The sequence below is a fragment of the Myxocyprinus asiaticus genome, chromosome 2 (genome assembly GCF_019703515.2).
Source record: "Myxocyprinus asiaticus isolate MX2 ecotype Aquarium Trade chromosome 2, UBuf_Myxa_2, whole genome shotgun sequence".
Lineage (NCBI taxonomy): Eukaryota > Metazoa > Chordata > Actinopteri > Cypriniformes > Catostomidae > Myxocyprinus > Myxocyprinus asiaticus.
This window is the reverse complement of record NC_059345.1, coordinates 31,356,255-31,381,265: the sequence shown is the minus strand read 5'-3', so window position 1 is coordinate 31,381,265 and position 25,011 is coordinate 31,356,255. Positions and strand designations below refer to the sequence as shown.

Here is a 25,011-nt window from a genome sequence, read left to right as displayed (position 1 = left end):
TGTCACTCTTTATTCTTGTAAATACAAACACACACATTAGCACAAGGCACAACAGTGAAGCTTCAAAGGAAAGTGAACTACAGCAATGGACAACACACAAAGTAGCTTTTTTCTCTCCCAGTCACACGCACACACACAGCTTTGCGGCGTCTGTTACTCTCTCGAGCACTCTATGGACTGGGTACCTTTTATCTCCCCTCTCTCTCACTACAAACATAGAAACAGCAATTACCAGCAATTCATCTCAGGTGAAAACCCTTACCGCTTCCTCTCTCCCCAGAAAAAAGCTCAAACACACCCTCGCCTCCACATACCCCGACTGCCCGACTATCCGGGGGACCATCCGGTCTGCCTACCCTCCCCCCCTTTCTGGAGAGGAAGTCCGCGACAGCCATCTGCGCCCCCGGACTGTGGACCACCTCAAACTTAAACGGCTGGAGTGCCAGATACCAACGGGTGATCCGGGCGTTGGCATCCTTCATGCGGTGGAGCCATTGGAGCGGGGAATGGTCCGAACAGAAGGTGAATGCTCATCCCAACAAATAGTAGTGGAGAGTGAGGACCGCCCACTTAATGGCCAAGCACTCCTTCTCTATGGTGCTGTAATTCGTCTCTCTCATAGAGAGATTACGACTACTGTACAGCACTGTGCGCTCCTCCCCCTCCACCACCTGGGACAGTACAGCACCCAGCCCCATGTCCGATGCGTCTGTCTGCAAAACAAATGGGAGAGAGAAGTCAGGGGAATGCAGAAGTGGCCCACCACAAAGTGCAGCTTTTAACTGCGTGAATGCTTGTTGGCACGGCTCCATCCACTGGACCAGGTCTGGAGCTCCCTTTTAGTGAGATCAGTCAGTGGGCTGGTGACGTCAGAATAATTTGCCACAAACCTTCGATAATAGTCAGCCAGCCCCAGGAACTGTCTCACCTCCTTTTTGGTCTTGGGTCTCGGGCAGGTCGCAATCACTGCAGTTTTATCAATTTGGGGCTGCACCTGACCATGACCCAAGTGGAACCCCAGATACCATACCTCCACCCACCCAATTGTGCAATTCTTTGGGTTTGCTGTGAGCCCCGCTCGTCACAGCAACCTCAGAACGGCCCCCAGATGCTGCATGTGCTGCTTCCAATCATTACTATAAATAATGATGTCATCCAAATAGTCAGCAGCATACACTGCGTGCGATCTGAGGACCCTGTCCATAAGATGCTGAAATGTAGACGGGGCACCGGACTAACTGAACAGAAGGGTCACAAATTGGTGTAAACCAAACGGTGTAGAGAAGGCTGTTTTTCATGGGACATCGGAGTTAAGGGGATCTGCCAATATCTCTTTGTCAAATCCAGTGTCGAATAAAAGCTAGCCGCACCCAACCGATCGAGCAGTTCATCAAAACGAGGCATTGGATAAGCATCAAATTTCGAAATCACGTTAACTTTCCTATAATCCACACAGAACCGGACAGTGCCTTCGCTCTTAGGTACCAGAACCATCGGGCTGACCCAATCACTGTGGGATTCTTCTATTACCCCCATATCGAGCATGGCCTTTAATTCTTCCCATACGAACTGTTTCTTGTGTTCAGGTAAGTGGTAGCGGTACAGCTACGTACCATTACCCCACGGGTTGTCTCGATGTGGTATTTTATGAGATAAGTGTGGCTGGGGACAGGCGAGAACACATCAGAGAAATTCTTTTGAAACCTGGCAACGGTGAGAGGTGATCTCAACAAGTGACTGGGGTGCAATGATTGGCTTTTAGATTCACCTCTGGTCCAAGCTCCTCCCTCTCCGGAACTACTGTTGCCAATGACACAGGGACCGCCTCTCTCTATGGTTTTAGGAGATTGAGGTGGTAAATCAGATGTGCCTGGACTGACTGACATTCTTGTGCCTGTAGCAAATTCTCCTGTGATAGACACCCCAATGTGTGGAGTTTTGCTCTCAGGTCAAGAACGTATTGAATTACATTTTTAAATTGGCTGTTTGGGAACATTTAAATGACTGACTAAAGACGATGGATGTAAAACAAGCAGACAGAAGTCCTAGAAAGAAACATATTTTACAAATGGGACAGGATGCTCCACTAGTCATCCAACAACAAACTAGTACGTTTAATTTTTTTAGCTGTGGTGATTTTAAAGTGATGAATTAAAGATGCCACTTTTTGTAATGTTTAAGTGTGCTGACTGCATGTGGTGCATTTGTGTGTAGTTACTATCAGCGAGTAAACTTAGAAAAGTTGCATCTAAATTGTCCTCATTATTTAAAGCACTGCTTCAGTACAAATTCACCGCATTTAACAATAAATCTCAATTTTAGTCATGATCTGACTTTAAATCACCTGCTGTAAACAGTGTTCCCGTTATTATGCATAGTCCAAAGGTTTATTATTTGTAAGGTGCTGTGGACAGTATTTTTATAGAGTCTTTATCCAATTCTTTATGTTGGGTTGTCTGACAGACAACAGATTGCTTTAATGCAGAAGAAATATGCAGAAGAAAAAACTTCTGAAATGTGCAGAAGAAAAAAATGCAGAAGAAAAAACTGTTGGATGCCGTGAACTACATGTTGCACACTCACAATAATCTGACATGCTTGTACTTGCTTGTATTGATTATTGGGGGGGTTACCTCCCCCCATTCCCACTGGAATCTGTGCCCCTGGTTATAAGTACACATAAGTACACAAGATAAAATACAGATGTTGATTAAGGGATAACATTTCAGGTTGAACGTCTGATAGATATCATTGTATATATTTCATACAGATTATTATTTTTAATTTTAATATTATTTCATTATTTTAATAATTTTAATATTGTGAAACATCTACATAAAACCTAAGAGTCTTGCAAAAAGTTTAGGCTACTAATTTTTAACCCTGCATATAATATTATGTTTATGCCTTGATTCAGAATCCTACCGGTTTACATAACAGATATAGTAGTGATCTTCCTAACTAAGTGAGTAATCCCCTTACTGAACAAAACAATGCACAAAATAAGATGAGAAGAGTGTTAGGAAAGCTAACGAAGTTGGCAAATATAATGAATTACCGACATCAGCTGTAGGACACTAGCAATTCTGTGTTTATCTCAAGTGATACTAACTGAATTCAATGCTCCAGTTAGTAAGCTGGAGGGTGGGTGTTCAAGCACAGAGTCCAAGACATCATTGCTCCCTCCACTACCACTTTTGCTTGGGTCTTTTTTGCTCCCTGTACACTCTTTAAAGTTTTCAATTTGTTTATGATTTTGTCAGTTGTCCGATTGAAGCCGGCTTGCTTAATTTTTTGCCATATCTCTTCGTAGAATTTGTTCCTTTGCAATCTCTCTAGCTTACCTCGGATTTCCATAGAAGACCAAGTAGAGTGCTCATTCCCTCCACATTTCCTGAACACTTTTGATGTCTGACATTTTTGTGGGGTTTTCATTGTTGTTATAGAGTGAAAAAGTACTCCTTGCTGCAGACAGTAGCTACTGTTGTTGTTTGGAAACTACCGTGTGATGAAACATAATCACGCCCTCCACCAACCGACGTATTTGGTTCCTGTGTAGAGACCAGCAAGCTTTTGGAGCCAGTGCGGAATCAGATTTTCCACCCCGGAACGGCCTTTACAATGGTGGAAAGGGGCTATCAATTAAATGATAGAGACCTGGGTGAAACATCCAGATGATTGTACTTCACTTCTCAATAAGTGTTCCTTAATAAATCATAATAGCGTAATCATTTTAGGATTTTAATTTATTACCTTGCACTGTACCATTTCTAAAACACAACATCCATCGCCCACAAGGCTCAGGTCCTACCAGGTGAGGAGACTCATGGGCAATCAGACAGCAGGAGAACGGGATAGGGTGGCTGCAGGAAGGAAGGGAAGTAAAGGACAGGGAGCTGCGCTTAAAAAGTTACCAGCTAGGACGCAAATCATTTTAAGCATGTTGCTGATTGTCTGCTTATGACTGTGGCTAAATGGGCTGGCCTGACGATGGCAGAATTTTTTCTTTCCTTAAATATTTGTATATTTACATTGTATTTTAATTTGATTTCAATAGCCGGCCCACAAGTCAACCAGCACACTAGGAAAAGTACCGGAGCACCCTATGGCCAGTCAATCCATGCCAGCAAACAAACCTGTGTTTATTTGATCTAAACAAACCTGCATTTTCTCTCCAAGAATAATCAGCTGTGTGCTTTTAATTTGTGACACAAACACAAAACTGCAGAAAAAAGCCAAAAGCAAAGACATCATGATTAATTTTCTTGTATGTGTGGAAGAAATAGAGCTGTGCATAGCGCTGGTCTTGCAAAAAGACCTAAGGAGAAATGTTCAATGGTTCAAAAGTCCACAAGGAAATCTGGGATGTCATTCACACTGCTTTAAGCTGACCTCTTTAAAAAAAATCTGCAGGTTCCATTGTGCAAAGTTGACTTCAATTACTTGACTGTAATGGGACACATGACCCCTAATTTCACAGATCAGAGCAGGAGTATGCATACGTCAGCATACAGTGACTGAGCACTCTTTTCATTTCTCTGTGAGCAACTAAGAATTTAAAGGGGCAGTTTGCCATGAAATGTTGCATTCCAAATAATTTTCTTACTACTGAATAAAGAAGCAACTGAATGGTGTTAACTGTCAGCCAAAAGTGAGGGACTAACTCAAAGATCAACTGAAGTCCCCCAATAATTGCAAAATGTTGGTTTAACTGTAAACTTAGAATGAAAATAAAGCATTAATGCATGAGAGGCTATGTGTTACACTGATAAGTGGTGTTCTCAGGCACAACACCAATCGATTATGTTTAAAAATGTGTACATTAAAAAAAAATTATTCTAATTAATTAGTTCCAATAATTCCAATTAAAAAACTAAACACACAAAACTGGAATTAAGATAATGGAACTGCTATACATGGAACTTTTGTTTCCATCCCGGATTTTCAAAAAGCTATTCAGATGACACATGCTGAATATTTCTCATATATTTGTCATTTGTATACTGAATGTAGAATACATGACAACCAATATTACATTTTGCTATTCAGCCAAAAGGCTCTTCTGGATAGATGCCAGTGACATTATCAAGGGCCTTAATTTAACAGGAAGATGAAGGATGGTCATGTCAAGTTTAAACTCCTTTTTGTTACCACCATTAATCAATGACTACATGTACAAATTATGTTTACTGTTATTACAGCATTAAGAATCCATTACTGTTATAATTGTATATGTAATCTGCTGTCAACTTCTCCACACTCTACTTCTCTGTACTGCCCTGAGCGAAAGATTCCACAAGGCACAGATATATTTTATACAGCAGAACAGTGTCAAAATGAAAACAGTCTCCGACAATTGGCCATGACATGTCAGTCCCAAAATCAGCACATTAATGACTCAAACATCAACACCTCAATAGACAGAACCCCCAGAGTTTCACACCATTTAGACACATTTTCACACAAACAGGCCTGTTTGAAGATATTAAAAGACATTCCAAGAGGAAGTCATGACACTCATCTTCATTATATGCAAGAAGACTGTACTTCAACCTGGCAGTTTGACACCTCTCTTAACAGCATGCTCTGGATGAAATATACTGTAATTATATGTGCATCGCATTACTTTAGTTGGCCATCAATCAAAGAGACTTTGCTGTTTTGCAGATTTTTTTAAATAATTTTTGTCATATTTGCTAGTGGTACAATGATTAAGCTATATTTTCTGCACATTAAAATGGTTGCAGGAGATACATTCTATCATGACATCTGTCAGCACATGTTCGTTTCAGATAGAAAGCTGTAAAGACACATACATTTTTAAACAAAATCCTTTCTTACACTTAGCTCCCTCACAAAGGTTCATGCAAGTACAAAATGAGAGCAAAGAAGCAGTAGCATAAACTATTCACATTGATCTCAACCCCAGCCATTCATCATCACAATTGTTCCACATTTGGAGATCACTCGGGCCAAGGGCGTAGGTTTGGTTTGAAAGTTGGTAGGGACTAGTGTTGTCACGGTTCCAAAATTTCAGTAGTCAGTACCGATACCAGTGAAATTTCAAAAAGTTACGTTTCAATGTAAATAATAAATTAAAAGAAATGCATGTTTCCTTTGTGTTTTTGAATCAAGGACGCATTGCTTAAGTGTTTTTAAGTAGCACCCTACTGAAATCTGTTTTATTCTTTACCAAATCATGTTTTCCTTTTTGTTATCATTATTATTATTATTATTATTATTATTTTCCAGAACTCCAGTTTTAGAGTTTAATTTAATTTCATCATCAAAATGGTGTCTAATCAATGAGAATAGAACTTTTCAACATGTTATTGCATTTTTTGCCAAACTTTTATTCAACAGCAGTCTTGCTTGTGATATATTTCTTAATTATTATTATTATTTATTATCATTACAGTGAATATTACATTTTACTATACAGTTGTAATATATTTCTGTCACAATTTCTTCAATTTCAGGGCCCTAGCTTATATTTTGAAACGTGCTTTTATTATGATGTGTATTTTTTTGCCTGAAGCTTCACTTTCCAGATAAACAGTCTGAGACACACAGACTTTTAAGTCACATCTGAAATCTCATCTCTTTACACTGGCCTTTGAGTCTGACAAATGAATTGTAGGACATAGTTTTGGATTGTTTGTATTTTGTATTTTAGATTACTGGTGTTTGTGTATGTGGTAATCTTTAAATTTTATGTTTTAAATTGTATTACTGTGAAGCACTTTGGTCAGCTCTGTTGTTTTAAATGCTATATAAATAAAGTTGAGTTGAGAGATTAAAGCACAAATGCTGTGATTTAATTATATAAATACGTATATAGTTTACATGAGCTGCGTGGTTCACAGTAGATTAGTGCTCTGTCATCTGATACAACGCGTTGTGAATTATTCTCAATATGTATGAGTGGTTGGATTTATACTTTCATTTAAAGTACACAGCTCTTCAACACTAAGATTGCAGCCTTTAGCGGTTTAATAAATCACATTAGGGCATGTCACAATTTTAATTTGATTAATTGTCCATTTCAGTGTAAGGAGTAACAGAGCACGTGCTCAAAATGAGCATTTTAAAGCAGTCGTGTGTCAGTCATACTGCATGATGGTACCGGATAAAGTCGGTGCTCGGTACTACCAGTTCTGCAGAAACACTGGTATTGTTACATCTTTTTTATTTTAGTATCGACTTGGTACCGAAGTACCGGTACTTTTGACAACACAAGTAGGGACATATTGCGAGGAGGATGATTTAAAAAATGTTGGTATTTTAAAAAAATCCACATGCTTAACTGACAGTTGTTCACATTCAAAAAACAGTTCTGAGAAAATGTGCAGATGCCACGTGACAACGCCTTTTATGCGTAGCTTCAGAATATATAGGACAATAATTTACACATGAATAATTACACTACAAAACTTTGATAGTCATTAAAATTAAAATAAAAACATAGTTTAAAGTTAAAGTATTTATATATGGTAAAATTGCCCAAATGTTGGTCAGGACATTTCCTATTTTCTGAAAGTTGGTAGGGACATGTCCCTACCTAAATCTATGCCTTTGACTAGGGCTGAAGTGGTGGTTGGAGAAATATGAAGCAGACACTCAAAAAAAGGACTTTTGCTGCTTGTTCAATTTACTTAATTACAATAACTAAAGTAACACAATTCTAGAACATTTTGTCACAACTTCATTTCATTGCATTCTATCCATTTTAATTTGTAAAATGGAAGTTTACTTAATCCATTTGAGTTGAGACTACATGAATAATTTTTGTGATGTTAATGTAGCAACTGGGCAGGGGATTTCCATTTCCAAACATGCTTTGCATGGGACTCGATAAGGAGAGTAAATGTTTAAATTAAGTGTTATTTTATTGATTGAGTCAAGTTCACCCGAAGAGTAATTTTTTTGAGTGGTGCTCACCAAAGAACAAATACACTGTAGCACATGCCAACACTACAGCAACCAGTACAATGGTTGTGTCTGAAAGAAAAAGCAGCTGTGTTGAGTGCTTTGTCAGTCAATGTCTTCACAGGCAGCGATTTGCATATGAAGACACTTTGTATGGATGCCGGTTTTGGACAATCTTCCAAGGCATCATAAAGTCATGTCTAATGATCTAAAACAATTTCAAGTGAGCTTTAGACAAAACCAACCAAATATTTAGAAACTATAATGCTTATTTCTTGCTACTGTAGAAATGGGGTCAAAAGTTGAATCAACCAGTTAATTTGCACATGCAGGATTTTGAAATATCAAAGTCAGTGATGGCTGGATTCATGCTGCCTTCAAAAACTAATATTACCAGATTAAGGTATCTCAGTAGACAAGGTGTTACACAAATTTTGGATTCAGACATGCCTTGATACCTCTACATCCAACATCCAAAGGCAGCAGTTTTCAGCTTTCAGACACAGCCCACAGCTCTTGAAAATGTGGCCGTGAGAGCAGTTCATATGAACTCCAGTACGGTTCACGGATGGTACTGTAAGAAAGTAATCCGTCATAAACTGTGGAAGTGAACCGCTATTGATAACATTTAATTTGTATCTTTGCATAATTCCTGTCACACTTGTTATAGTTTAATGCATTTCACATAGGTGTCTCTGAATAAATTGCATTCTGAGAGTTCACATTCTTTGCATCTCTTGTAATGCATCTGTGAAAGGCAAACTGAAGTGTGTGCAAATTTTGGTGGTAAATCCAAAGGGACAAAAACATGAATAAAACAGTAAAGCTTGCATCTTTTCATCTTGAGTCCTAACTATAGTGGTGAACAGCTGTCGCTAGTACTCACGGTGGCACTCACTTTGATGACACAAACACCTCAATGTAGGGGAGAGTGGGGTAAGATGAGCCTGTGGGTAAGTTGACCCACCCTGTGTATCTAGGCAACTGTACTTATATTTTGTCATGTGACCTTGTAAGCAGGAAGTATCCATAATTTCTATCTGGCTGTGAAGAGGAGAAGCGCATGGGAAAAGAGGTACAGTAAGTATGTTTTTATTGGAAAAAAAGTGTTTTTGATGGCCAATGAAATTTTTTTTTACATTTGAGGTTTACTGATTGTTGTTCCAATCAAATTTATTCAGGTATAACATGATATATCATGCATAATGGTGTATATCCAGTGTATAAATACCCATGATTTGATTAGCACAATATTAGCCCTGAAGTATTACGCTACTGTAGGTGTTTTTTTGTTTTTGTTTTTTTGTTTTGTTTTGTTTTTGTCACTATGGGGCAATATTAACCGAAAAAAGTTGAGCCTCTGGTTTTTACTGAAACAAATTTGTTCTAATAACAAACTGCTCTGTTAATAATGTTTTCAATTAAGATAGGATCTAAAGGGATGATTTTTTTTTTTGTTTGTTTGCCAAAGATTTTAGTCCAGCTATAAGTTTGAATAAAAAAAAAAAAAAAAAATGCTCCAATAACTGTTCTGTTTATAATGTTTAAGGGTAAAAGAAGACCTAAAGTTTATCCAAAATGATCCATAATTTACATGGAATTACAATCCTCAGTGTTAAAGGAAACAAGGGGAAAGTTGGAGATTATACTGGGAAAAATTCAATTGGTTAACTTACCGCCAGATGGCTTATCTTAGCCCCTAACCATGAGCAACTTACACCTAACCTGGGGCTAGTTTATACAATGGATCACATAAAAAAAAAAAAAAAAAAAAAAGGCCATATGTTTGTGGCTTTCTGCCACAGTGATAGCAGACACACACAAGTGATAGCAGACACCTTGAAATAAAGGTTGCTCTGTCTAATTTTGACCTCTGTCAAAAGTACAATGTAAAAAGAGACCTACAGGGCAGGGGCAGGGTGGTATAATTGAACTCTGGTTCGGACCAAGCAATCGGAACCAAGTATGAAAACAAACTAAGATACGGAAATAGACTGATGTGTCTTTTATTCCACAGCATACCAGCAGAGCATTGGTGGGTAGAACTAAGTGTGTAGTGATTTGGAATATAGAGAATAGGAAAATAGTCTGGTGAAACTGTCTCTACAGTGGTCACATCAGTGGACTCTCTATTTATAGAACATATAGATCTATGGTATAGAAGTCTCTCTTTACATCAGCTGAACAATTCCAATACATGCTTTACCTTGGCAATGACAAGCAAGAAGAGATACATCTCAGGAGAACAATATAATGGAGAAAAAGAAAAAGCTCAGGCAGAAGGAGAGGCAGAGAACGGGATAGCTGACTGGGGTGAATGTGAACACTGGGACAAGCCCTTTTACTCCCAAGAAGAGAATAAATGACAGGAGAATGCATGCAGGCTGCAACAAATGCACAATATTGAGGCATCCATCATCACAGTGAACCTCATATACCTGCTGCTACTTCAGGACAGACACCTCACAACTCTTTATACTATGCTTTACAACAAACATTGTTTTTCCCTAAAGCCTTTACATAAATCCGTTTAGGAGACCCCATCAAAGGCAAAGACACTAGCGCGACCCACCCACTCCCCCAACCTGGTATAAAACAGCCCTACCTTTGGTTTCCCTTCAAAAAATGCTTCAAGAGATGCTTTGATGTGTTTTGATGCTATGTGTCTCACATCAAAAGAAATAGCAGTGGATGTGATCAGCGGCACTGTGTTACTGGGGAAAGTTTACCCGCACTACCTCCCAAAACATAGCAGATAACAGGGATATCTCCTTGAACAGCAAGAGTGATTGAAAAAAATAAAATATTGAAAGAGTTTTAGAGAGAGACAGCGAACTGCAGCATATAACTGCATTAAAATCTAGATTTAAAATAATGACACACGATAGCTGGTGAAATGTTCACACTTCATACAGTCTAGACTGTGTAATTGATTATGACTAAAAATGGCTTATTTGCTGCAGTCCTCCTTGGGGTTTTCAAATCAAGACATAAATGAATCTTGCTATCCATGGCAGCACAATTAAAGCTGTCGTCATGGAGCTGTTACAGAGGCCACATCACCACTAATGTGAGGGATGTGTTGGCGCTGGAAAAATAAAAATCATTAGTGTTAGGATGCAGCTGGGTCTCTCTCTAGGTGTGATTGTGTGTTTATGTGCACCTGTGCATTTTTGTGTTGGTAATCGACTTCCTTCCAAAGCCCCTCTTTTTTCACCTGCTCCCTGTGCGCCCACCCTCTCTTCTTATCCACCTTCCCATAATGCCACACTCTCAGGCTCTCGGCTTTCATGGTTACTTGCCGTCTCAGTGTTCCCTCAGGCCTCTACACTGATCCACAGCGACTCCTGTGCTAAGAGTGCAGGGATCCAGGCATTTAAACCAACAGCTGTCAGGGAGTTTATGAGTAACATCTGAATGATGCCAAGTGGCCGGGTCTTTGTAGGAATTACAATTACTGAGACTCCATGTTACAGCTCCTCCAACAGTTATCATTTCCAATGTTATTTTTACCTTGTGTATAAAATGATTATCAAATACACACAGGATATGTTGAAATTGAATACTAGCATACTGCTTACTGCAGTAAACACTCTATACGGTCTACAATAAAAAAAAATAAAAAAAAAGTAAAACAGTATGCTTTATACAATAGTAAGCATTTCAAATAGTATGCAGCATTGTCACGTGACCGGAAGGTTTAATTCAGCTAATTTCATCCAGTTATCGTCTCAGACATAAAAACATCATGGTTACTGGTGTAACCTACATTCCCTGATGGAGGGAACGAGACGTTGTGTCGATGTAGTGACACTAGGGGTCACTCTTGGGAGCCCGAGACACCTCTGGTCTTTGATAAAAGGCCAATGAAAATTGGCGAGTGGTATTTGCATGCCACTCCCCCGGACATACGGGTATAAAAGGAGCTGGTATGCAACCACTCATTCAGGTTTTATACTGAGGAGCCGATATAAGGTCCGGCCATTTCACCCGGTAGTTCAGTGTTGTGGCAGGAGGGACACAACGTCTCGTTCCCTCCATCAGGGTACGGAGGTTACACCAGTAACCATGACATTCCCTATCTGTCACTCACTCGACGTTGTGTCGATGTAGTGACACTAGGGGTCCCTCTACAAAACACCACAACTGGCTGAACTGTGTTACGTGAACTGGCGGTGTGTCGTGGGCAGACTACTGTGTGCCTCATAGCCAGCACACCAGGTCGACACGTAACCTCCCGCAACATAGTTATGAGTGTCGAACGGCCCTTTTTGGGGACAAGTCGACTACCCAAAGATAGAGACAAGCTTAACCCAGTCGTGGCCTCTTTTCCCCTTCTCTTTTTCCACTCCCTAAAAAAGATGGGGGATTATCCGACTGGGCCGCCTGGTCTAGTCAGGGGGTGTCCCTCCCAAGGGGAAGACACCGCGGAGACCACACCTCGCCCAAAGAGAGGGGGGATATTTAAGTGGAAGAATATGTCACACGGTCTTTCCAACCATGTGGAGAGCCTTCAAGGTAGATCCTGCCCAATGAGGGAGGAGTTACTACAAACATGGATACTGGGGCAGAGGTGCTCTGCCCAAGGAAGACGCAGTTTGCCAGCAGGGAAACGAACTAGCGGAAGATATATAACGCATGGGGTTAGCCTTAGAGGGAACCGCCATATGTGGAGCACCTACCCCAGAACAGGGCTCTTAGTTAGCACGTGTACTGGGCCGGCAGTGAGCCTCTCTGAAAACTCGACTGCCACAGGGCTCGGAGGAAGTCAACCAGGGAACAAAGTTTGTGAACACTACTGGGAATTAATGGCGCACATGTTCAGCTCCAAGGAAGGTGGAAGGCGCTATGTGCAAGCGATACACCCGGCCAGCTATCCTGGGTTATCCGCTTGTGTTACGTGCCACTACCTGGGACGAAACCGGTTCCACCCGGAGGTTGTAGAACCTTGCACAGGTGTTGGGTGTTGCCCAGCCTGCTGCTCTGCAAATGTCTGTTAGAGAGGCACCCCTGGTCAGGGCCCAGGGAGCCGCTACACCCCTGGTAGAATGGGCTGGTAGCCCTACCGGGGGCGGCATGTCCTAGGCGACATACACCATAGTTATGGCATCAATGGGCCAGTGGGTGATCCTCTGCTTGGAGACAGCACTTCCTTTCCGCTGTGCACCAAAGCAGACAAAGAGCTGCTCAAAGATTCTAAAGCTCTGCGTGCGATCCAAATAGATGCGTAAAGCGCGCACTGAACACAGCGACGACAGGGCTGGGTCTGCCTCCTCCTGGGGCAGCGCTTGCAGGTTCACCACCTGGTCAAAGGCTCAAAGGGGGCTCTCTGTAGACCCTGAAGAACTACAGAGGTCCGATGAGGGAACGAGGTGCGGTCTGGAGGGATTCAGCCTCCTGGCGCCTCTTAGGAACCTGATGATCAGGTCGTGCTTCCCTAAGGACTTACCGTCGACTGCATCATGGTATGCTGCTATGGCGGCAACGTACACCTTCAAGGTGGAAGGGGACAGCCTCCCTTCCAACCTCTCTTGCAGGAAGGAAAGCACTGATCCGACTGCGCATCTCTGGGGGTCTTCCCGATGGGAAGAACACCACTTAGCAAACAGATGCCACTTAAAGGCATACAGGCACCTCGTAGAGGGGGCCCTAGCCTGAGTGATTGTGTCTACCCTGTAGGTGGTAGACCGCTTAGGTCTTCCGCGTCCCGTCCGGAGGCCAGACGTGGAGATTCCAGATGTCTGGGCGCGGCTGCCAGATGGTGCCCCGTCCCTGAGAAAGAAGGTCCTTCCTCAGGGGAATTCGCCAGGGGGAAGCTGTCGCAAGGAGCATGAGGTCCGAGCACCATGTCTGGGCGGGCCAGTAGGGTGCTACCAGGACGACCTGCTCCTCATCCTCCCTGACCTTGCACAGGGTCTGTGCAAGCAGGATCATTGGGGGAAACGCATATTTGCGCATGCCAGGGGGCCAGATGTGTGCCAGCGCGTCTATGCCGAGGGGGGCCTCAGTCAGGGCGTACCAGAGCGGGCGAAGTGAATTGCGCAGCCGAGTCGGACGGTCCGGACCAGCCCTCGCGACGGATTGGAAAGCGCAAGCCATGCGTCCAAGTTCCGCACAAGGGGGACCAAAGGGACAGCGTCATCGGACGTACTGGCAGATGGGGCCTCGCGGCGGGGCGGAGCTTGAGGTGCCACACCACGTCGTGGCTGTGCTGAGTCTAAGGATATCGAAGCACTTACCTGGCTCCTTGTGACCACCCCCGGAACAGCCTGGGATGGGGGAGGAAGAGGCCTGTCCTCGTGACTCGTGGAGACTGTCACATCGGGGGCGGATTTGTGCCACCGCTGGAGCGCCAAACCTGTCAAATAGAGTGGTGGACGGTGGTTGTGATGGTGGCCGTGCACACCGGATACGTGACCCAGGGAACAAGGAAACCGCTTTTGCTGAGCTCTTGAGTACTGCAGCCACTTGGGCATGCAGCGCAATTAAATGCAAAAGGTAACAAAAAGATGGAGATCTGCTTACCAGCTTCAGAGCAGCGGGTTTCGTTGTCCCTGGGTCGTCCGTCTCAAGGGCGCTTTGAAGCCTTTGAAGACGGGTGGCGTCTGCTTCCTGTGGTGGGCTCCATGCCGGGGCCGGGTCGAAGGGGCGGGCTGCGGCGGAGCCGGTGCAGTTACCGCAGGGGGACGCTCTTGACGATGAGTAGACGGGGTGCGGGATCTTGAGCCACGCCGGGGCAGGATATGCTGGCTAGCATCCATCTACTGCTCTACCATCGAAAACTGCTGGGCAAAGTCCTCGACGGTGTCGCCGAATAGGCCCGTCTGGGAAATGGGGACAGCAAGGAATTGTGTCTTGTCGGCCTCACCCATCTCGACCAGATTGAGCCAAAGGTAGGGCTCCTGGACCACTAGTGTGGCCATCGTCTGCCCAAGAGACCGCGCCGTGACCTCCGTCACTCGGAGAGTGAGGCTGGTCACTGAGCACAGTTCCTGCATCAATCCCGGGGCGGAACTACCCTCGTGCAGTTCCTTTAGCACCTTGATGGACTTGCAGGAGAGCCATGGCACCGCGAGTGCCTTTATCCACTGGGGGATTACCGAATAACCCTTGGCCGCTCCACCATCGAGGGTAGTGAGGGCGGGGAAGCTGAAAAGACCGGGACTGGGCAGTAAAAAGTGCCTCCCGCGACCTTGTCAGCTCTTTATGCACTTCCAGGAAGAAAGGAACGGGGGTGGGGCGTGGCTTTGAGCGGTGCCACGAGCCCAGGAACCAATCACCGAGCCACGAGGGTTCAGGGAAGAGCAGTGAGTTCCTCTAGCCGATGCTCGCGGATGCCCGGGAAAGCATGTAATCATCTCCGCATCAGCCTGTGACTGGGCAATCGACCCCGAAGGGAGGAGCCCAGCTGAGGCTTCCGACTGGACGAGCCTGCTCTCCGATGCTATGCTCGAGAGCTCAACACTTTCTCGGGCTCCGAATAAGAGGTCGAACTCGCCGTGAGACGAGCCGGCGGACTCATCCGGAAGCCCGATCGGGGCAGACGAGCGTGCTGGGGAATGGGAGGTCCGCGGGGGGATACCCGGCAGAGTCGGTCCCATTGGGGTCCCCAAATCGCCCCCAGTGCTAGCCGCGCTGGCCTCATACCCGTGGGTAAAAGGACCGATGGCGGGAGCCTCTGGGGTGGCTCGCTTTCTTACGAAGGCGAGTCGCGACTGCAACGTTGCCATGGACACATTCTCGCAATGAGAACATGACCATCCACGAACGCTGTCTCCGCATGAGCAGTGCCCAGACACGAAAGACAGTGATCGTGACCGTCAGAAGGCGAGAGATAACGAGTGCAACCAGGAATAACACACAAGGGAAAGACATCTTTAAAAAGACGCGTCTTTAAAAAGATGTTCCGTGTGTGCCACTCTTTTAGAGAAATATACTCTTTTAGAGAAATATACTCTATAGAGAAATATACTCTATAGAGAAATATACTCTTTTATTTCTGCCGAAGCGCCCAGGGGCATTCTCTGCAGTGCACCAGTGCAGAGGGGAGAAGAAGCCGCTGAAATGCGCCGTCAGATCCAGCGGAGGTGAATGAACAGTAGTATTCAGCTCAGTGAGCATGACCGTTCGGCTCCGAAGAGAAAATCTGAATGAGTGGTTGCATACCAGCTCCTTTTATACCCGTATGTCCGGGGGAGTGGCATGCAAATACCACTCGCCAATTTTCATTGGCCTTTCATCAAAGACCAGAGGTGTCTCGGGCTCCCAAGAGTGCCCGAGAATCTGTCACTTACATCGACACAACTTCGAGTAAGTGACAGATAGGGAACTGTTTATTTTGTGTGTCACCCTTGACATACTATTTAAATAATATATGCATACCGATACATTCAATATACAGACTTTAACTTACTGTATTCAAAGTGACGGTTGGGCACAATGAACTAATCCTTGTTTCAATATATGACACAGAGTCATAATTCATCCTCCACTGTCAATAAACATAATCGGTACTTGTGTTTGATGCAAGTATGAAAAATGTGGCTTCGCTCTGTGGTTTGTCTGTCAACCCTGACAACCCTTAAGTATGCTGGCTTATCTTTGAACATAGGGTGTTTGGTTTATTCTTTAAGTTTTCACAGGTTTTAAACTGCAAGCACCTCAGAACAAACACTCTGTAGACAAGGTTCGTTATTTAGCATGTCATCCTTCTGTCGTTTTGTCCAATCTTTTTCACTTCAGCGTATGCCTGAACAAATCAGTGTTTTAAAATGAATCGTTTAAAGGGGTCATGACATGAGGAATAAAATTTTCCTTGATTTTTTACATATAAGAGGTCACTGTACTATAAAAACATGCAGTAAGTTTCAGAACTTAAATCTTCCTCCTTACTGCAAAAAGAGCCATTTTTGAAACCAAGCTGCCAAAACGACTTGTTGTCACACTGTGGTAAACATTTGCATTTGAGCACCTCCACAACAACACATCAACACCTGCTTTACCTTATAACATCCGTAGCGGCCCAGCAGCAGTGAGCAGTGAGATGACAAGGAGAGAGCAGGTCAGTCAAGAGCAGAGAGCCAATCATAACAGTGGGCGTGTACTATCAATTCTTAAAGGAGAGCAGCACCAAAACCAAGCGTTTCTGACAGAGTGTCAGAATGAGGATGGAAAATGATCATGTTTTACAAATATATGACTGTTTTATGTGCAAAAAATGTATATACTAACATTTAAAGTGAACCCCAAGGAACATAAAAAAATAATATTTAAAAAAAGGCATGGCATGATCCCTTAAGTGATTGTTCTCATTCACTTCCCCTGTCTCGGTTGTGAAAGAATATGGGTGCTTCTCACTTCTGGAATTGTGCATCCTTGTTTCCTTTCCTTGCTTCCTTTCCTTGAGTCCTTGCTCCACCTTCTTAGGAAACAAGGAAAGGATGCAAGAAAAGTAAACGAAGATGGAGGACACAAAGCAAGATATCCTGCTCACTCACACGTCACTTGCCATTATGTTGTTGAAATTTGATTTATCAATATATTCATAATAAATCCTAATAATTCAAGATACACTGTTGAAGTGTGTGACAATTATGGTTTATTTAGGCTGCTAAGGTGAAACTTGAATTAAAACGGTTGTGTCAGATGTGAAAGGGGTCCTCGTGTCCTCATGGTGCATTTAGAGAATTGATACGTCCTTCATGATGCTGGACTTTGACCGGTTTCCAGGTCATGGGCTCGAGGTAGGAGGAGCGAGGAAACGGAGATGCAGTTTAAGAACTGAGAAGCACCCACTGTGTTTTTAATGAATCAGTTGAATCAGCGATTCATGACTCACAGCATAACACATAAAGACGCTCATTTATTGCCACCAACTGGTGTAAAGCTATACTGCAGGAATGGTGACTGAACTAATCTTTTTGGTGAACATAATCAAAAGACTAGGATAAATTGGGATACATTTAAATCCCCACCCAGTGTCAGTCATAGCCTTTTGGGGGTACATTCAACAGGCTTTTTCTGGCATCTTTAGTTAGTCAGACTAATTGTTAGACACAGTCTTAAGTTACTGGCTATGTCAATGCAACCGGCCCCTGAAATATGAGGTTTCTAATGTAAAGATTAGATAAGAATTTTAAATATGATCTTCTTCTTGCTCACTTGTTTCACGTTCTTGCCACTTTTTTCTACTTTTTTCTACTCCTGACGGACAGGTAGATTCACTTCAACACCATAGCCATGTCTATCTACAACTTTATGTATTGCATTACCTGGCACATGTCCGAAACTGAAATTAAAGAATTAATTATAATTAGGGATGTGCGAGACTAGTCGACAAATTGTTCTGATGCTGCTAGTTGACGCTGGAATTACTAATCAGTTCATATTTCCCCCCATTTAACTGATCATCAATTTACACATGTACATTTGGCTTTATATTTTAACAGAAGTGGCGCTTAAATTACTGTAATATAAATGTTACATATTTTAAATAAAATTAATAATACAAATATTATTTTATAAAGAGGATATCTGGAGCAGATACAAACTTTCATTTCACCTCAGGCTGCGCGTGATTCTTCGCTCTCTCACTCGCGGCGCGTGCAGGAAAATGTCCTCTCGCTAGACAAGCAAACTCAGCAAAGTAATAATGAAATCACTTCGGTTTCAAGTGCAGGATAGCAGCCTCAGGTGAACCAAGCCTCATCTTTCACCGGACCATGTCAATGTGTTAATTTTGCTCATCAAAAAATGTATGCTTTTGAGTAAGTAGCCTAGAAAATGACTTTATTTTCAGTGAGGTGCTGACTGCTTAACGGGTTAAATTATCTTTTATTCTGTGTGCACGTTATGTTTAGAATACATTAGGTTTATTTTAGGACCCAAAGTGCTTTACAGATTAAACAAATAAATAAATAATGACAAAGAGATATAAAAACAGATTATAATAAAATAAAAACCTTTAAATACAGCGTCATGTATTTATACATTTCAAACTATTCAAGGATCTATTCAAAAACTACAGAATAAAAATACATTTTCAAACTGTTACTGGTTAACGTTCTTTACCGAACAGCTGTCATATTAGATTAATGGTTAATGCACGACTGCACGTCGTGAAATATGAGCAACTTTTCAGCGCATTTTTTTTCTCTTGTAGATTTGGCTTAGTCTACCTGTTTATTATTTTCAATAATGTCCTGACTGTTTTAATATGTTAAGTAACTTTTACATGGTGAATACCATTTAGAACACGCTGGATTGCTCTATTGGTCCTGCAATATTCATTCAATTGTTTTCAATAAATATGCCTGATAAATATTCGTTAATGTTGATTCAGTGAATGCGTGTCATGTTCTATATTTAATGTACAATGATCATAATGCAAGGCGAGCACGTCGCAGATAATGCCCCTGTTCAGTGGAATTTAGCTTCGGACTGGTAGTAGATTTAAGTATTTTAAATTGGTTGCATAAACAATTTTATTTTACTGTTTTCTGAAGGTTGGTTTATTTTTAGACTAGTCGACTTCAAAATTTCCGTATAAACGTCAGTGAAATTAGTTGTTCAGCACATCCTTAATTATAATATACCAGTAAAATGTCTTTGACAACATGGGGATTGGGGGCCCTACACTACCTGGGTAGTTTAATTATAGGGAGGACCGGCACTGTCTCTACCACTACTTTGCTTGTTTGTTTGCTTCTATGGCTATTTCATGGCAAAATCAGGTTAAAATATAATAATAGTTAAAATATCTAAAACCCTATACAGTATATGATGTTTAAAATCCATTTGAATAAAACTCAATTCAACCCATTCTGCTCTATACAAAGGAGTTGCTTGATGTCACGTCTAGATGTGTTCATGTTTTGTATTAATGTCTTTTTTTTTGTTTTTTACATGGAAATGTAAGCGCAGCATAGTTCTAGCAGGAAGACTAGCAGCTGTACATCATCGCACCATTAGCTAGGTAACTCCTAGCCAATCACATGTAAGCCACTGCTTTATAAGTCTATATACTTATAGACTGCTTTATTGAGTCCCATCCTGCATGATGGTAGGCTCCTCGCCCCCGCCTCCTATCTCCGGATATGACAGTTCCGAGTCCAACTTCTTCGGACCGCCAGACGGGGCTTACGCCAAAGAGAGACATTACATTTCTGTTTTATATTCATCAAATAAATGTCATCTTAAATTTCACTCATGTCTGCGAGTCTTCCTGATAGAACTACTTTTCAAAATAAAAGACATAAACAGAAAACATGAATGTGAACACATCTAGACGTGACACTTGATTTAACTGTAAATAATCTCTTCTTCTCAAAAGACACTTGGATGAGCATCAAAAGATTCTATTTCTCAATCCCAAAAGTAGTCTATTTTGCCTCTGTAAAACATCTGTTCAACTTTATCCCACCAGTTAAATCAACAAAATGTTTGTACCTGTAATGTATAACCACCAAAGCCATAGAAAACATTGATGTGTAAAAGGCGTACAAGTCTAGTAAAACACTGAAGATAGGCCTATTATTTTGCTCCCAGCAAAAGATAAGTGTGTTCCTCAATAACTTGACTCCCAGAGAACATTAACTATCTCCTTATTGATCGAGACCCCTGAACAACATTACAGATCAATCCAAACATACTTTGGAGAGAATTCATTAATCTACCACTTGCAGAGCACCAAAAAGCAGAACTGGGTGATGAAAAGGAGAAACCTCCTGCAATATTTACAGCTAAATGCGTAAACAGGAAACTGATTAACAAGACACCATGTCTAATGGTGATTCTAAGATTAAACCAATGGCTAGGATTAGCCAAGCAAAAGCACATAACTTCATCTTTTGAATAGCAGTGAGTGCTCAAGTATTAAACACAGCTGTAAGTACACCTGACTCAACTGAAACACTGCTTTCCCAGTGCATCACTGATATTAATGAGGCAATAGAAGCGCCATCAGTCCTTTTCTTCATAGGTCAGATAGTCTGAGAGCACAGGGATGTGAGCTACATGCTGTTCAGCCTCAGGTTAGGAAAAGCAGGTGAGAGAGACATGCAGACATCAGAGGAGACACATGACCTGACACCACAGAGAGATGAGACAGACACAAACAGGATCTGGAGGGACAGAGGTCAGACATTGTACAGGTTAATAAAAAAGAGTGTGTGCTGAATTTATTTATGAGGGATTTTGTTAAATACAAGGCAACACCATAGGCTTCACCCCCAACCCCCATTTTTTATATCAGCATTTAATTGTTAAGGAGCTATTTCTATTTGATCTAACCCTTATAATTAGTTTTGTTGGTGTAACCTAATGTATTCAGGTTGATTCAGTGATGTTAAATAATACTTTTGATTTTAATTAAACCAGTTAGCTTATACGTTGCATGAAGCACATTTTTAAGTAATTTTTTGTCAGAGTCAGTGCGGTCCTTGACATAATGGTGGTAATGTTTGTCCCGGGGTGCTGTCAGAAACGCATGCTATATTTCTCATACATAAACTTTCTGTTCCAGTGAAATCACAAAATTAGATGCAACCGAACACGCCACCATTACTGCACTGTAATAAAGATACACATTATGTAAAATAATAAAAAATATATATATGTTATCACATTTGTTGCTTGTTTAGATTTTTTTATTTCACATAAATATATCTTTAATACGCGACGGATCAGAATCTGCCATTGCTAGTTCAAACCAAATGATGCGTCCAAGCCTTCGTTAGTAATTCAAAAATGTCAAATGTAGTATCACGGCTTGGACTATTTCTAACAAGTTATTGGAGAATCAAGGATGTGTGTGTGTGTGTGTGTGAGAGAGAGAGAGAGAGAGAGAGATTGAGCGTGTGCGATCATCTTTCTCTCCCAAGCAGAGATGCAGTACTATCTTTCAAAATGACACAAAAATGTCATTTTGGTCAAATTCATCCTATTTTGTCAGTGGAAAAATAGTCATCCAAGAGGGGGTATTCCTCCCTATTTCGCGGTAGCTGGTGCGCACGAGTCATTCAATATAGAAATCGCAATCTCTGCCATTTTGAACAGTATTTTCTCTCCAATGTGGAAACTCCAGTAAGAGGTAAGCACCTTGAGTTTGTGTAATTAATCAGTCTGTTGTGTCTCTCAGCTCTGATGAGCCTTAATGCTGAAGTTGTTAGTTTAAAGCCGGTTAAAGCTATTTCCTAGCTTTATTAGTGTAGTAGTAATACAAGCGATCACGGACTGCTGATGAATGAAAACACTGACTGATGCAGTCTCACTTCACGTCACCTGTCTCATGTTTCACACAAAAATGGTCCTTTGCCGAAACCTGCTGGCTAAAATATGTCACAAAATTAAACGTAAAGAGACATATAACTCTTAACACATATGCACTGCTCTTACACTTTGGTTTAGAATGGCAGGAACACAAGCAGAGTGATACAAACAGTGAAGTGTCGGAATGCTCATGGTGTGAGACCATCAATATTCATGGAACGTCTCTCGTCCAATCAGATTCGAGGGCCGTAACTAACTGTTGTATATATATATATATATATATATATATATATTGTTTTATATATATATATATATATATATATATATTGTTATATTCATATATTGTTAGGACCAATTACTGGATTGCATTTATGCCTCTAAAAAGACTGCAAACTTGCCTTTTACAAGAACTGTTTTCGATTTATTTCTGATTTGTTATAGATCTGCTCAGTACAAATCTTAAATGAGCTCATCATTTGGGGGCCTGGGTAGCTCATCGAGTATTGATGCTTACTACCAGCCCTGGAGTCACGAGATCGAATCCAGGGTGTGCTGAGTGACTCCAGCTAGGTCTCCTGAGCAACCAAATTGGCCCAGTTGCTAGGCAGGGTAGAGTCACATGGGGTAACCTCCTCGTGGTCGCGATTAAAGTGGTTCTAATTCTCAATGGGGTGCGTGGTAAGTTGTGCGTGGATTGCGGAGAGTAGCATGAGCTTCCACATGCTGTGAGTCTCCGTGGTGTCATGCACAGCAAGCCATGTGATAAGATGTGCGGACTGACGGTCTCAGAAGTGGAGGCAACCTAGACTTGTCCTCTGCCACCCGGATTGAGGTGAGTAATGGCGCCACCATGAGGACCTATTAAGCAGTGGGAATTGGGCATTCCAAAATTGGGGAGAAAAGGGGATAAAAAAATACATTAAAAAAACATTAATCATTTGGCAACAGGCTGTGGAATGCAGTAAATAAAATAAGAATTTTATTTCTTATTTCCAAATAATTGCTCTTTGAAAGTACTGAAAGAATCATTAAGAGGAACTGGAATCGGAACCGGAATCATGGGCTTTAAGCAGAATTGGAATCGAAACTGGAATCCTTAAATTCCTTTCAATTCCCAACCTTAAGTAAGCCACAACATCGCATAATATGGGACTGAGCCCCCGAAAGACTGAAATCCTAATCGCCTCTGTAATGCAAACAAATGATAGGCCTCCTGTGTCCCTTTAAATGCCTTCCTCTCTCAGTTTAGTTCCGGTTATCTCAGTCGGTTTTCATTCTTTTTCCGTCTTCATCCATCTTAATCTCACCTTCTCATCATTCATCATACACATGCAGCCTCTTTCTCACTGGTGGTTTGGACAAGAAAGGTTTTGGGCAGGTGGTTGCTGCTGTAAAAGGTCAGGACTGGAGAGGACAGTCACTCCTGCAGAGCTGCTTTCCTCTCTCCCAGATCCTGGCAACACTTCTGTGCTCTGAGCCAAAAGACAAAGACCAACAGCATCTCTCTGCAGTTTATAACACTACTGCCAGGATGCAAACTACTCTTTTCAGAATCAGAATCAGATTTATTTGCAAGTATGCTTACACATACAAGGAATTTGTCTTGGTGACAGGAGCTTCCAGTGCACAACAATACAAAACAGCAACAAGACAAGATAATAATAAAAAATTATTACAAATTGAAAAAAATAAAAATAAAAAATGATTAAAAAAATAAATAAATAAACATTGAATAGAAAATAAAGTATATATAGAATACACACACACACACACATATAGAAAATAAAGTATATATAGAATACACACACACACACACACATATATACACATATACATATACATACATACACATACATGCATATATATATATATATATATATATATATATATATATATATATATATATATATATATATATATATATATATATATATACACACACACATACGTAGTGCAAATCTAAATACAAATCTGCTATATACAGTTCAAGAGAATGTAATGGCAGAAGAGGTTGGATGTGTTGGATAAATATAAAAAGACTAGACTGTGAATTGCACATAATTATTGCTCAGTGGGGTAGTTTTAACTGTTCCTGAGATGGATAGCCTGAGGGAAAAAAACAGTTCCTGTGCCTGACGGTTCTGGTGCTCAGAGCTCTGAAGCGTCGGCCAGAAGGCAACGGTTCAAAAAGGTAGTGGGTAGGGTGAGTGGGGTCCAGAGTGATTTTTCCAGCCTTTTTCCTCACTCTGGAAGTGTATAGTTCTTGAAGGGAGGGCAGGGGGCAACCAATAATCCTCTCAACAGTCCAAACTGTCCTTGTAGTCTTCTGATATCTGATTTCATAGCTGAACCAAACCAGACAGTTACTGAAGTGTAGAGGACAGACTCAATGACTGCTGCGTAGAACTGTATCAGCAGCGCCTGTGGCAGGTTGAAATTCCTCAACTGGCAAAGGAAGTACAACCTCTGCTGAGCCTTTTTCACAATGGAGTCAATGTGGGTCTCCCACTTCAGGTCCTGTGAGATGGTAGTGCCCATGAACCTGAATGACTCCACTGCTGCCGCAGTGCTGTTTAGAATGGTGAGGGGGGTCAGTGTTGGGGTGTTCCTCCAAAAGTCCACTATCATCTCCACTGTTTTGAGTGTGTTCAGCTCCAGGTTGTTTTGACTGCACCAGACAGCCAGCTGTTTAACCTCCCTTCTGTATGCAGACTCATTGTCATCTCGGATGAGGCCGATGACAGTGGTGTCATCTGCAAACTTCAGGAACTTCAAACTTCAATGAAAGTGATTTGATTTGATTTGAGAGGGGTC

The 25,011-nt window shown here is 41.8% G+C and overlaps 1 protein-coding gene across 2 annotated transcripts in view; it reads right to left on the bottom strand.

The window, feature by feature from the left end:
- The window catches only part of LOC127416245 (protein ENTREP2-like), a 250,567-nt gene that overhangs the window by 183,900 nt on the left and 41,656 nt on the right, over positions 1–25,011 (bottom strand). Inside the window, exon 1 of one of the 2 annotated variants that reach the window (XM_051655500.1) lies at positions 315–415. The exons of the other annotated variant lie outside the window; for it this stretch is intronic. Coding sequence (XP_051511460.1) covers positions 315–395 — 81 coding nt within the window. The 5' untranslated portion in view covers positions 396–415. Of the gene's footprint in view, positions 1–314; positions 416–25,011 lie in introns of those variants that run through there. 2 annotated transcript variants of the gene reach the window in all.